Here is a 14,425-nt window from a genome sequence, read left to right as displayed (position 1 = left end):
AAACAAGTATCCGCACAGATCCCTTTCACGCGGTAATTCGGTTTTAACTTCCGGTCAGAGCAAAACATTGCTGTGTGTACTATTTCTCGTGAAACTTGACATCCTTAGACATTCTTACAATTGTACATTGTGAAACATATTAACATCAAATTTAGTTGGAATACTTTAGTTTTAGTTTTTTTTAGTGAACATATGGTTAATTCTTGTTGCGCATTTGGCTGCAAAACCGTGCAAGTGTAATAGTATGATGCTATGCGCTGTAATCACTGATCGAAAAAAAAGACTGGATAGCTCGTTGGCCACTGTAGCTGAATTCGCCGGAAGCAGCTATCCGCCATCTTGATACTCCCAAAATAACCATCCTGACCTGTGCAGCGATGAACGCAGTTAATTTTAATGAATCGTCTCTTCATATTTACATAATCGATTTATGAACTAGTTTTGGAATCGGAAATCAGGGCTAATGTTTTTTTTTTCAACTATTCATGTTTGGTAAAACAAAAATGCTTGTAATATCTCAACTTTACCATTTATGATTTTTACAAGAATCATGAAAATTGACGCTGTAGATGTGAGTTTATGCAAGTTTATTTAATATTCTTTTCATCTGTAAATCACGTTATTTGTTTATGTGATATATTTTCTCTTGTTCATGAAATCCCTGAGTGAGAGATTTGAAAGTAATTGTGAAGAGATATCTGTGAACACCCGTGAATTTTTCTCCTTTAAGAGACAGCGAGAGGATTAAACCAAGTTGAGACCAGCCAAGGTGTGTGTCTTCTCATTCATCCATCCAAAAAAATACACAACGCAATACGCAGGCAGTCACAAAGAAATAACTTTTCACCGGTGTGTTTCAGTTTAACCTCCATAATTATTTATTATACTGTAATTATTAATGTGGAAAATACATCATTACAATGCAGATGAATGTGTTTGGAGTATTTGATCTAGTTGTATAAGAGGCTTCTATCACTGATAATATATTTGAGTATCACAGGCATATATCACAGCTTGATCACAATTCTTGTGTTTTACAGTCACTGATATATATTTCAGAACCACAGCCTCTCAACTATTATTATGTATCGCAGGTTGTATACTGTTGAATGTAAATGATGCTACAAACGTATCTCAATATGTATATAAATGAGTGGAAGTGTACACTAAAGGTTACATTTTAACTTCATAGAGAATAATCTCTATTAAAAGGTATCAACTGAAGATGTGTTGTTGCGGGTGTTGTGACGGCGGGCTCTGTGCAGGTAGGCATGTGTATTAATATGTAGGTGAGACGGACTGCGCATGCGTGGTGTGTGCTTGGAGGCAGTAAAGCGACTATAACAGCGAACTGATGTTCCGTGTTATTAGTACTCCTGCCATTGAGTGTTGGAGGTGCGACGCGAGAAGGGAGTTAAACCCGAGGAGGACAACCTCAGCCCAGGAGAAGATGTCTCCCCTTCGTCTGGCGACCATGGTCAGGCAACTAAAGCTGGAATAGTTAACAGTGTGTATATGTGTGTGGAATTTATTGATATAATTTCTGGGATTTTTCATCCTCTTTTACAAAAAGTGTCTGAAAAATTCCTATATATTCTATATACCTAATATGTCAATTGAAATGCCTGATACACGAAGATGAGAGGTGGGCGTGGCAGTTGACGTTTGGCATGGGGAACATTATTAAGGCCTGTACCTCCTATTACATATCCATCCTTCCATTTTCTTAGCTGCTTAACCTCACAAGGGTCTCAGGAGTGCTGGAGCCTATCCCAGTTTTCAACGGGCAGGATGCGGGGTACACGCTGAACTGGTTGCCAGCCAATCGCAGGTCACATAGAAACAGACAACAGTCACACTCACAATCAACCCTAGGGGCAATTTAGAGTGTCCAATTAATGTTGCATGTTTTTGGGATGTGCGAGGAAACCGGAGTGCCCGGAGAAAACCTTCGCAGGCACGAGGAGAACATGCAAACTCCACATGGGTCCGGGATTGAACCCGTGACCTCAGAACTGTGAGGCCAATGCTTTCCAGCTGAGTCACCGTTCCACCTTCCTAAAACATATTTATGTGTCAATGTATCTTCTAAACCTTCCTGGGCATGCTGCAAATATTTACATTATATTCATGTCTCCCAAGTATTTAATTTATTGCACTGTTTTCCATAACAATATATATATGTTTACCATGCTTTTTGCCCTGACCAGAAGTCAAACCTATTGACCATGGCGGCGTCCATCGTGGATGCAGAGTGTAGTTTTTATTACGTCATTAAAGATTACTGTTTACGGATGTATGTGGATGGAATAAATAGTAGCTATGAAGAGACGCAGAGCTCATTTTGACCCTGGCACTGGGGAAGTTTTTAAATTGCTAAAGGAGTGGGTTGGGAGTTAGGGGGATTATTTGCCGCTTGTTATGCATGGACCAACTTATTCAGAAAATAAACTGGTGTAAATGAATTTCGTGTTTGCTAGCGCAAAATTGGCCATTTGGAAAAGTAGAACGAACAGGATGGTTGGAACTGATTGGATTGACCCGCTTCGCTGTGTTAGAGGGATGGTGGCTCCCCGTCAAAGGGTGGAGCACGCTTTTTATGCCGTAACCAACAATTTGGATGTCTTTGTGGATCGGTGGGCTATTGGAAATGTTTTGTGCTCAGTTGGTGAATATTTTAACAAAATAAAATATAAGCATTTGTTTGTGCATGAGTGCCGAATGTCTTTTTTTTTTAACGGCTTTGTAATTTTATGTTTTATGTGTGGCGTTTTTGTGATGTCCTGTTTCTTGAAAAAGTTCAGCCATTTCCGGGTACGAGGTGGGGTACACCCAGAAGGTTACCCGTCAATCAACTTTAGACTAGATTCTTTTTATCATTGAGTGAAGAGGGAGCTAAGTCGAAAGGCGAAGCTCTCTGTTTACCAGTCGATCTACGTTCCTCCCCTCACCTGTGGTCACGAGCTGTGGGTCTTGACTGAAAGAACAAGATCCTGGATACAATCGGCCGAAATGAGTAACCTCTGCAGGGTGTCTGGTCTCTCCCTTAGAAAGAAGCTCGGTCATCCAGGAGGGGCTCAGAGTAGAGCCACTGCTCCTCCACATTGGGGAGAGCCAGAAGAGGTGGCTCGGGCGTCTGATCCGGATGCCTCCCGGACGCCTCCCTGATGAGATGAGAGCTGATAACCTGTACATAAATGACTCATTCCAGGTGAAATGTAATTTAAGAGGAATTATTCAGTCTTTGTTTCACACCTATATGAAAGCACTCTCATCGTCAATGTTTTTATTTTGATAGTACAGTATATAAGCTGTATTCTTATATATACAGTATATTTTGCACAGCTGATGATCCAACAAATGAAATCAGTTTGTCAGCTAGAATTAACAACTTGTGTAAAAAATATATTTTGAACATTACTGGCCATGGTTCACTGATCATCAGTTGTTTGGATCAGTAAACCAACGGAATCTAGCTGAAATCGTGTGCTGGAGGTACGTTATCATCCACGTTGGAGGTGATTCTACTAATACTGACTTGGTTGAGTGAACTTTGGAGCCTTTGCCTCTGTACGCTGTGTTGAACCCCATAGGCAAAGTAGATGAATAAACCTGTTGGAAAGGAAATATATTTGTGTTCCATCCATCCATTTTGATGAAGATTTTTATTCTACATTTTTCGCATACCTATAGCCATCCACACGGCGTAGCGTATCCATGTGTCCGATTCCAGTTGAACCATTAAGTAAATATTGATCAAGGTGCTCAAGATCGGAAGCACTGGCACAAAAGGCACCTGCATGTGCCAAATAACAGAAACACAGTAAAAGAATCAATTAAATTTCCTAAACTGTAATTCATTTTTAAATCTTCTCTTCCTTTCGGCTTGTCCCTTTAGGGGCCACAGTGCGTCATCTTTTTCCATCGAAGCCCATCTCTTGCATCTTCCTCTCTAACACCCACTGTCCTCTTGTCCTCGCTCAATAAAATGTATATATATATATATATATATATATATATATATATATATATATATATATATATATATATATATATACACTTATTATATTTAGTCACTGAGGGTGTAGTGGTACACAAATGCCTCCCTTTGGTGCGGACAGCGTGGGATCAATTCCCGCTCAGTGATGTTGTCGATATCTCACAACATCCATCAACCCTTTCTTTGGTCTTCCTCTCACTCTTTTGTCTGGCAGCTCCATCCTCAGCACCCTTCTACCAATATACTGACTCTCTCGTCTCTCTCTAACCTTGTCTCCAAAACATCCAACTTTGGCTGTCCCTCTAATGAGCTAATTTCTAATCCTATCCAACCTGCTCACTCCAAGTGAGAACCTCCGCATCTTCCTTTCTGCTACCTCGAGTTCTGCTTCTTGTTGTTTCTTCAGGGTCACCGTCTCTTATCCGTACATCATAGCCGGCCTCACCAGCGTTTTATAAATTTTGCCTTTCATCCTGCCGGATACTCTTCTGTCACATAGGACACCAGACACATTCCACCGGCTGTTCCAACCTGCTTGGACCTTTTCTTCACTTCCTTACATCACTCACCATTGCTCTGTATTGTTGATCTCAAGTATTTAAAGTCGTCTACCTTCGCTATCTCTTCTCCCTGGAGCTTCACTCTTCCCCCTCCGCCCCTCACATTCATGCACATATATTCTGTTTTACTTCGGCTAATCTTCATTCCTCTCCTTTCCAGTGCGTGCCTCCATCTTTCTAATTGTTCTTCCGCCTGCGAACATCATGGTTAAAGGGGATACCAGTCGAACCTCATCTGTCAGCCTATTCATTACTACCGCAAACAGGAAGGGGGTCAGCGCAGATCCCTAATGGAGTCCCACCTCCGCCTTAAATTCCTCTGTCACACCTAAGGCACACCTCACCGTTGTTCTGCTGCCATCATACATGTCCTGTACTATTTTAACATACTTCTCTGCCACACCAGACTTCCGCATGCAGTACCACAGTTCCTCTCTTGGTACTCTGTCATAGGCTTTCTCTAGATCCACAAAGACACAATGTAGCTCCTTCTGACCTTCTCTGTACTTTTCCACTACCATCCTCAAGGCAAATAATGCATCTGTGGTACTCTTTCTAGGCATGAAACCATACTGGTTGGTTGCAGATACTTACTTCTGTCCTGAATCTAGCCTCCACTACTCTTTCCCATAACGTCATTTGGAATTCATTTTTAAATGATTAATAAAATTCACCATGCAGTATCAACAACATTATTGGGGAATGTTTGCTACAGGAAGTTGAAACAGGAGTAAATTCACATTTTATCATGTGCATCGCCGTTCTTCCATAGTCTCTCCATGAGTGTAAGTATTGAGATTAACAAATGTAACGTGCCATAAAAGCAGCTCTCGTTGTGCTCTGCGGTTGTCTCCAGATAATGAGGACGGTGAGGATCAGAACTGCTGCCACCAAAACAACACAGAACACACTCCACCACTCCAAAGACTGAAGCGAGATCACAGCTTGGGATATGAAGAGACTCAGGGTGGTTGCTAAAAATACTAAGAAGAAAAAAAAATACCAGCTCAAGTAATTGCAAATAATAGAATTCAATCATACACATTGTACTAACGAGTATATTAACGTGAAATAAAAAGAGCACTTACTGATGCAAACTGTCAAAACAGACACATTCTTAGATGTCCGTGCCGTGCATTTTGAATGAGGAAAAAATAGTCCACGGACTGTAAATGGTTCTTTTTTGTTGTCAGCATCTCCATCTGCTTGGTATCTGTACAAGTGAGGAAAATATTTATGTAAAAAAAAAAAAAATCAAACCCGACTCAATAAATCACATTGTCTTATCCATAATGATACAAAAATGGCACATTTTGCCTCTGATATAACATCTAAGACTTTGCAGTTTTTCTAAGCATAACATTTCTTTACCCAAGGCTCACCAATTGACATTGGTGTAGAATGGCAAAATTGTTGCCTGGCAAGAAGTTTTTCCTGTCCCTGACTGCAGTTCAGTGCCAGTTTGAGAAATTTTATGGCCACCGCACTATTCCAACACATAGTACGATTTACACTATCCATAGCATCTGTTGAATGGAGGATTTGTGGATGCTGAAGGACAAGCTCTTTTTTTTTTTTTTCAAAGAAACATGCCACAGATAGTGTGAATTGTATGATGAGTGTGACAGCCTTAACCCTTCTCAAAGTGGCGCAAGACTGCAGCCAGAAACAGAAAAGCAATGATTTTATTAATTTTTTATCTTGAGCATTTATCTACAATTATGCAAAATGATATTTTGGGATTAAAGATCTGTACAGCATGACATCACACATAACAAAACTTTGAAAACCAATTTGAAAATCCTCAAATTACCTTAATATGAGAATACATATGGCAACAAGGGTGTATGCAAACAAGGTTCCAATGGACATCATATCAACCAGCGCCTTCAAGTCAAACAATAATGCCATGATGGCTGCAAGGTCATGAGCAAAGAACAGAATAGCATTTTACTGGTAAGTTACATATTTCTTTCTGATTTTTTTCAAAATTGTTTGCGTGGCTGTACCTGCAACAACACCTGAAGATAGAGTAGCAATGACAGGACTTTGCCTCTCACTCATTCTGCTCAGAAGGCTGAAGAGAAGGCCGTCCCTGGCCATGGCAAAGAGCACTCGGGGCATAGGGAACATTGATCCCAAGAGGCTGGTAGGCAAATGAAAACAGCCTTGTTGAAATAATAAATAAACATCATCTCCTTATATGAAAAAATTAAATGAACGAAAGAACATCTGAAATGGAAACTACGGTGTACTGTTGTGTTCATAGTACCTTGTTGACAGTGCACAGAGGGATCCCGCTGCCACGGCGTACTTTGCAGGCCCCCACCCCACGTATGTAAACGCCACAGGCAGTGGGCTGTTAACACTCAGCAAATAGAACGGCATCATTAGAGTCAGGGCGGCAGATACGCCAAAATAAGCCAGGAAGCAAATGAGGAGGGATGCCACAATCCCGAGTGGGATTGACTTCTGGGGATTCTGAACCTCCTCTCCTAAGGAAAAATGAAAACACACACACTCATAAGAACTCATAACTCATTAACAAAGACAAAGTACGCTCTTATACATACATGCTACTGGACGTATTATTTTAACAAAAGGTTTATTTATGAGGTAAAATACTTCTTATATTTTTGTTACCTTTATAAGCCACAAGAGCCCAAACATCATAGAATAACTTTCTGTATGACGGAGTACAGTTGCACCATTGATAACATTGTTCATTTCATGTCTTGTTTTATTATTTTCTAAAGACAGAATTATTATCTTAATATGATATTTTTTTCAACTGTTTAATTATGGGGTATTTAAATCTTGCTTTGTAGTACATCACTTTACCTGTTGTGGCAATGCAGTCAAAGCCGACAAATGCGTAAAAGCAAGTAGCCGCTCCTGCTATTGTTCCACCAAAGCCAAAAGGGAAAAACCCCCCGGTTCCAAAAGTCATGGTTTCATTGAGCAATGATGTGTTTCTGTTGCAAACAGACGGGACCCCCATTAATGTCATTCATATTGTTAAGCACAATAATGCAAACCATTCCAAGAAAGGTATCATAATGCGGGAGGAGCTGCAGCTCTAACAACTTTCCACTTTTTGTGGGAAGACTCTCTATGCTGATTTTGGTTTGTCTCAAGTGAATTCTTATGTCCATTCTTAAACGTGCGTCTGTTGTCTATGTAATTTATTAGAGCAGTAGAGAGAGAGAAAAAAAGATCCATACTCATGTGAATTCTGAAGAGTTTCTTCACCACTGTACCAGTTGTTGAGATCTCCCTTTATGAAGCCAGAGAGGATAACAAAGAGCAAGACTACGATGTTAACTGCCGTAAAAACTTTGTTCACGATGGCAGACTCTTTAACACCGAATGCAAGAATACCTAGAGGGCAAATATACACCGTCAAAAGTAATATTCAAACAAGTCATGACCAAATACATGAGCGTGTGGACGATTAAAACGTGCCTGCCAAGAGCATGATAAGGCCAGCTGCAAAGAAGTCTGGGTAGGGAGCTAATCCTGGCAGGTCCATGGGAGCTTGTTTTCCCAAAGAATTGGCAATGACATTTCCAATGAGGTCATCAAAGGTTCCACTCCAAGCTCTGGCCACGCTTGATGTCCCTAAACATAACAAACGCGGATATCCTATTAAAAACTAATGTATTAGAATCCCTAAAAAGATAAGGTGCAAAACAAATATGAAATGAAGTTTTTTTTTTAATATAAATGAAAAAGCAACAACTAATTAAGTAGGCCGTATAGAAAGAAATCCATACTAGTCTTACTGTCTGATTGTAGGTCCTTTTTCCCCCTTAATTCAAAATCATCTTCAATGGTAACGTGAAAAAAATAACACAGACAACGAAAATATTACAGCACAATGTGGTAGTGGTTAACACATCTGCTTCATATTTCTGATGGGTGGAACTTCACATTGAAGCTTTGGCCTTATGTTGTGGAGTTTGCTTGTTCTTCCGTGCTTGCATGGGCTATTCCTGGCACTCCCTGAGTACAATCCTAAAGCATTTGGCTTAGGTTAATGGCAAATGTGAGTGTGATTGGTTATTTGTCTATACTGTATGTGCCCTTGGAATGACCGTCAAAGTCATCTTGGCTAGATTCCAGCTCACGTGTAACCTGGACATGATAAACAACAAGATAAGCAGTAGCAAATGGATGGATGGCTTTTTCGATGGATGGAGGACTTATATGGTGTATGTATTTACCTATGACATAAGAGAGCAGAAGGTTCCAGCCAGTGATAAAAGCCCAGATCTCTCCCACTGTTACGTAGCTGTAGAGGTAGGCAGAACCTGTCTTGGGAACCCGAGCACCAAATTCAGCATAGCACAAGCCTGCAAAGACTGAGGCTATGGCTGCTATCAAGAAGGAGATGATGATACTGGGTCCGGCCACAGTTCTGGCCACTTCTCCGGAGAGCACATACACGCCGGCGCCTAATGTGCTGCCCACCCCCAAAGCCACAAGGTCAATGGTTGTCAGGCAACGGCGGAAGTTAGACACCTCTCCTGCGGGCTCAAGAGGTTTCCTGCGTGTCAGGCTCTGAAGGAATAGCAGGATCTTTGCACCAGGCATCCTAGTGAAACCCTATGATATATGGTGTACAGTGTAAGGTGATGAAAATCAAGTAAGCAAGCATTTAAAATAAAAAAGGTAGGCAAGTTTAAATGGTCATTGAGGGTTTGCAATACAGACATGAGTTCCTGCATGTAAAGAGTCAGTGCGTTCCCTGAACATTTCATCCAGGGCTGCACGAACAATGTTGGACACTGAGCTACTGAAAAGCAAAAGAACTGTAAAAGGACCTCTCAGAAAAGATGGTTATTTATCAGAAAAATATTGTGGAAAGCTATGTATTTGAAAATGACAATTTCTGACAATGAAAGATTTGCAGTTAAGGACTACCAAGCGGCAGTCCGGTACACTTACACAGATTTCACAAATGTCACAAAGACCTTTTAGGATGCAAAGGCTAAAAAAAATAATAATAAAAAAAAAAAAAAACACAAGCAATTGCGCGAAATTCAGACTTCTCGGCCCCAAATAAAAAAAACTTGTTTTCCCACATTAGTTGGGTTTCCTTGAAAGAAATGACCCACATTTGAAAAATCCTGCCAGGGTATTTAGACTGTACAACCGCACAACTGTAACTACTTTTTATTTCGTGAGTGCAATGCCTGCTAGGCTTTGATGATCCGTACAAACATGAACACTATTTTTATAGCATGAATTGCAGTCCTTGAGTCATACACATACACAAAAAAAAAAAAAACCTGTAGCTTTCTGAGAATAGGTCTTGTATTCTACTATGTAATTTAAATTATGAAACCTGTTTTCGGGTGCCCACAACGCAGTATAAGCTGACTGTGACAATACACTTTTGTCCCCGTAAAACAGAGAATACGAGAATTCAAAATGTGAAAAATGAGCCCTTACCTTTGCAGGATGTGTGTGACTTTCGAAGCGTTTCAAACCACTCCACTTGCGAGAATATCTCAGTCTCTTCACTGTTAACTCTTCATAGCGGCACATTTTTTGATGCATTATGTTACATTTCAGACATATGTGCAATTTCTGGGTGAGGGGTGGGGGTGTAGCAGTGAGGGAGAAGATGAAAGTGATACGATGCTGGCATGTACTAATTTCTTAAGATGAACAGTAATACAATCGCATCATTTCCAGGGTTGGCATACTGTGAGTGTGCAGATGATTACCATAGGAGGTTGTTTGTTTTGAACCATTGGCAAATTTATCCAAGAGAGCAGAAAATTACTTGAAATATGCCCAAAGGAGAAATTTAAATAATTTGGGAGACGAAAACATTGAGGCAGCATGGCGGGGGCTGATTAGCACGTTTGCCTCACAGTTGTAAGGACTTGAGTCCTAACCGGGCCTCATTTGCGTGGAGTTTTTATGTTCCCCCTGTCCCTGTGTGAGTTTTCTCCGGGTACTCCCATTTCCTTCCACATCACAAAATCATCTACTTTAGGTTATTTGAAGTCTGTAAAATTTCAATTGTCCAAAGGTGCGAATGGTTGTTTAAGAAGTACAGTACAGTGAAAGTATTCGGCCCCCTGAACTTTTCAACCTTTCGCCACATTTCAGGCTTCAAAGATAAAGATATATATATATTTTTTTTGTCAAGAATCAACAACAAGTGGGACACAATCGTGAAGTGGAAGGAAATTTATTGGATATTTTATCAAAATAGAAAACTGAAAAGTGGGGGTGTGCAATATTATTGGGCCCCTTTACTTTCAGTGCAGCAAACTCACTCCAGAAGTTCAGTGCAGGATCTTTGAATGATCCAATGTTGACTGATGATGATAAATGCAATCTCCCTGTGTGTAATCAAGTCTCCGTATAAATGCACCCACTCTGTGATAGTCTCGGGGTTCTGTTTAAAGTGCAGAGCATCATGAAGACCAAGGAACACACCAGGCTGGTCCGAGATGCTGTTGTGGAGAGGTTTAAAGCTGGATTTGGATAAAAAAAAAAAAGATTTCCCAAGCTTTAAACATCTCAAGGAGCACTGTGCAAGCAATCATATTGAAATGGAAGGAGTATCAGACCACTGCAAATCTACCAAGACCCGGCCGTCCCTCTAAACTTTCACCTCGAACAAGGAGAAGACTGATCAGAGATGTCGCCAAGAGGCCCATGATCACTCGGGATGAACTGCAGAGATCTACAGCTGAGTTGGAAGAGTTTGTCCATAGGACCACAATCAGTCGTATACTGCACAAATCTGGCCTTTATGGAAAAGTGGCAAGAAGAAAGACATTTCTCAAAGATATCCATAAAAAAGTCTCGCTTAAAGTTCGGCCATACGTTCCCGTCCAGGAGGTGGCGAAGGTGGCACTGACGCTGCCTTCTCACGTTCCTGTCCAGGAGGTGGCGACGGTTCCCTAGCCGCCTCACGTTCCCGCCCAGGAGGAGGTGGAGTTGGTGATGCTGCCTCCGCCTTCTCACGTTCCTGTCCAGGAGGTGGCGATGGGGTCGCCGCCTTCTCACGTTGCTGTCCAGGAGGTGGCGATGGGGTCGCCGCCGTCTCATGTTGCTGTCCAGGAGGAGGAGATGGTGTCGCCGCCTTCTCACGTTGAGGTCCAGGAGGAGCTGGGGAGTTCTGTGGAGCCACCCTGGAGCTGGAGAGACTTCAGGATGGCGGTCATGGCTCTGGTCCTTCTCTCCATCATCCTATTTGCTCCAGATGGCTCCCAGCCGCTTCATGACCTGGCCTCGTTGGTGACCAATCCACGGCTGCCTACTGACCAAGCCTCGGTGGCGACCAATCCCTGGTCGTCTTGCAACCACGGCGTGGGAGGTTCTCGTCCAGAGCAGTGGCCTGCCTCGTTCTGGTTCCTGCTTCGCCGTTTGGTTCTTCACAGAGGTCGTCCGCCCGAATCGCCCCTTGGGGACCCTGGTGCTTGGCGTCCGGGTCGTCCTCCTGACCTGTCCACCCGGACGCCTTGTGTTTGGTGGCCTGGATGGCCACCAGACTGGGGCTCGGGGGGGGCGTGCCCTCCTCCGGACACCCCTTCCGCCCACCCCTGCCTGTGTTAATTATTCTCTGTTTTTTCGTTTAGGCACGTCTGGGAGCCGTGCCTTTGAGGGGTGGGGGGGGTACTGTCATGATCCTGCCGCTCCAGCACGACCTGTGCGGGTGTCCGCGCAGGTGCGCTGATTGGAAGGTGCACACCTGCGCCTCATGCAGCCTGATTATGCTGTGGATTTATATGACCGCGATGACAACTGGCCGGGCCAGTTTGTTGATCTTCATGTCCCGTTCGTGTGCTCCGGTATCCCTAATTGAACCTGTGTGTACCGACCTTCGTCAGTTCTCCGACAACCTTGTAAGCCTGACTGCTTCGTTACTTCTGCCTGCTTTGATTGTTCTCCTGTGTACCGACTCCTGCCTGCCCGCTCACCTGCTCTCTTCCCCCGACGTCCCAACTACCGCTGCTGCACCGGACTGCCTGCTCGATCCCCTACCTCTGCATATAATAAACGTGTCTCCTTGAACTACCTTGCATCTTCCGAGTCCTGCATTTGGGTCCTACTCTCATTCCGATGGGACGTGATAATCCTCTCTTAATTTTCAGCAACGTTCCTATTAATGTGGCAACAATCCAACACTTGATTAATTGTGCTTCACAGTGATGGGAAAATATTAAAGGATGCCACATTGTGTTTTTGCTTGGGCACCACAAGCTTCGAGACACTTGTAGCCACCATATGGAGTAATCAGTGGCAAGCTGTTTTCCAAATTTAATCTGGAAAACATAAGCAATACAATCAGAGCAAAGATATTTACATGTATCCTAGTAATGACAAGTCCATCCATTGCAAATACCGTGGGGCAAAGACCAAATAGATCATCTTGAAAAAGGACATTCTGGGCATTTCCAAACCAAATTATTTTACAACGTAAAATCTATCAAAGGTTGTAAACATAAAATAATAAAATTGATGGTAGGGGACCCTTAATTACAACCTTTTTTTTTTTTTTTTTTGCTCTTTGGTATACAGGTTCTAAAACAGCTCCGACATCTGAAATATACCAACAGTGCAGGAGAAAAGATGCGTTTTGATGAGAACTTTGACTTGGCAGCAAACTACACAATAATCAACTGGCACAGATCTGCTGAAGATGGTTCTGTGGTGTTTGAGGAGGTTGGATATTATAATATTCATTCAAAGAGGGGAGCCAAGCTGGTCATTGACAAGACAAAGATCCTCTGGAATGGATACTCTATTGAGGTACAATGCAATGTTTTGTCCGGGTTAGTTTTAAAAAGTTTCACTTCAGTCTGGAACAGAAATACCAGATCTGGTTTATGTTTTTACACAGGGCTATGTAAGAAGAATAGCGTGATAATTAACAGTGTGACACACATTTGCCTCTTTCACACTGGCCATGACCAGAAATGGGATTAACAGTACTCTATCGAAAATGGATGTACGGCTGAATAAATGTCTGGATGTCACCTTTCATTGATAACAATTGTGCCCCCTTTCTTAGACAACATGTGTCTGTTTCTAATCTGTTAGGTTCCATTCTCCAATTGCAGCGAGGATTGTGAACCGGGCACCAGGAAGGGCATCCTAGACAGTATGCCCACTTGTTGCTTTGAATGCACTGAGTGCTCAGATGGAGAGTTCAGTAACCACAAAGGTATGCTGATGAGCAGATGTTTATGTTCCTCTCTTGAAAAATCATTCTCATGCTCATCACATTTTGCACACAGATTCCAGCATTTGCACCAAATGTCCCAATAACTCCTGGTCCAGTGGGAACCACACCTTGTGCTTTTTAAAGGAAATTGAGTTTCTGTCCTGGAATGAACCATTTGGGATAGCTTTGGCCATATGTGCAGTACTTGGTGTTGTCTTGACAGCTGTTGTCATAGGAGTGTTCGTCAAATTCCGCAACACCCCCATAGTGAAGGCCACAAACCGAGAGTTGTCCTACTTGCTCCTCTTCTCGCTTATCTGTTGTTTCTCCAGCTCACTTATCTTATCCCGCTTACTTTAGTACTTACGGGAAGTTTGTTTCGGCAGTGGAGGTCATTGCGATTCTGGCGTCCAGCTTCGGGATGCTGGCGTGTATTTTTTTCAACAAGGTCTACATCATCCTATTTAAATCGTCCAGGAACACAATAGAGGAAGTCAGGTGCAGTACAGCAGCCCATGCCTTCAAAGTGGCTGCCAAGGCCACACTGAAACAGGGCACGGTGTCCAGAAAAAAGTCAGGTAGCGTCGGACGATCATCCTCCTCCTCCCCGTCATCCTCCATCAGCCTCAAGACGAACGCTGACGGTGGCGAGACAACCTATGGAAGGAA

General features: G+C 42.5%; 2 protein-coding genes and 1 long non-coding RNA gene across 3 annotated transcripts; 2 read left to right on the top strand and 1 right to left on the bottom strand.

Annotated features, from left to right (window-relative positions):
• Positions 1 to 1,325: 1,325 nt before the first annotated feature.
• Positions 1,326 to 5,517, top strand: LOC133491729 (uncharacterized). Its single transcript, XR_009792469.1, has 3 exons — positions 1,326 to 1,477; positions 3,051 to 3,211; positions 5,417 to 5,517. It is a non-coding gene; the product is annotated as an uncharacterized LOC133491729 (long non-coding RNA).
• Positions 5,518 to 6,369: 852 nt separating this feature from the next.
• Positions 6,370 to 9,156, bottom strand: LOC133491728 (cationic amino acid transporter 2-like). Its single transcript, XM_061803270.1, has 7 exons — positions 8,787 to 9,156; positions 8,026 to 8,181; positions 7,785 to 7,941; positions 7,402 to 7,535; positions 6,833 to 7,055; positions 6,570 to 6,706; positions 6,370 to 6,476 (listed from the first exon to the last, which is right to left on the bottom strand). Exons 1-7 carry the CDS (start codon positions 9,154 to 9,156, stop codon positions 6,370 to 6,372), a joined length of 1,284 nt encoding a protein of 427 aa, XP_061659254.1.
• Positions 9,157 to 12,358: 3,202 nt separating this feature from the next.
• On the top strand, positions 12,359 to 14,116 carry LOC133492195 (extracellular calcium-sensing receptor-like). The gene is made up of 4 exons (XM_061804249.1): positions 12,359 to 12,434; positions 13,111 to 13,341; positions 13,633 to 13,756; positions 13,830 to 14,116. The coding sequence occupies exons 1-4, from the start codon at positions 12,360 to 12,362 to the stop codon at positions 14,114 to 14,116; spliced, it is 717 nt and encodes a 238-aa protein (XP_061660233.1). The 5' UTR covers position 12,359.
• The last annotated feature ends 309 nt before the right edge of the window (positions 14,117 to 14,425 follow it).

The sequence above is a fragment of the Syngnathoides biaculeatus genome, chromosome 18 (genome assembly GCF_019802595.1).
Source record: "Syngnathoides biaculeatus isolate LvHL_M chromosome 18, ASM1980259v1, whole genome shotgun sequence".
NCBI classification, from domain to species: domain Eukaryota; kingdom Metazoa; phylum Chordata; class Actinopteri; order Syngnathiformes; family Syngnathidae; genus Syngnathoides; species Syngnathoides biaculeatus.
The sequence above is the reverse complement of the archived record's forward strand: the minus strand, read 5'-3'. Positions and strand labels throughout refer to the sequence as shown.

What these genes read in the sequence shown, in the direction of transcription:
- LOC133491728 (XM_061803270.1), bottom strand. Translation starts at nt 9,156, where the DNA reads ATGCCTGGTGCAAAGATCCTGCTATTCCTTCAGAGCCTGACACGCAGG. An exon ending in TCTGCTCTCTTATGTCATAG is followed by an intron (nt 8,182 to 8,786) that starts GTAAATACATAC and finishes TGTTATGTTTAG; the next exon opens with GGACATCAAGCGTGGCCAGA. An exon ending in CTCTGTGCACTGTCAACAAG is followed by an intron (nt 6,707 to 6,832) that starts GTACTATGAACA and finishes TTTGCCTACCAG; the next exon opens with CCTCTTGGGATCAATGTTCC.
- LOC133492195 (XM_061804249.1), top strand. Translation starts at nt 12,360, where the DNA reads ATGTCCCGTTCGTGTGCTCCGGTATCCCTAATTGAACCTGTGTGTACC. An exon ending in GTCAGTTCTCCGACAACCTT is followed by an intron (nt 12,435 to 13,110) that starts GTAAGCCTGACT and finishes TTTGGTATACAG; the next exon opens with GTTCTAAAACAGCTCCGACA. An exon ending in GGAATGGATACTCTATTGAG is followed by an intron (nt 13,342 to 13,632) that starts GTACAATGCAAT and finishes CTAATCTGTTAG; the next exon opens with GTTCCATTCTCCAATTGCAG.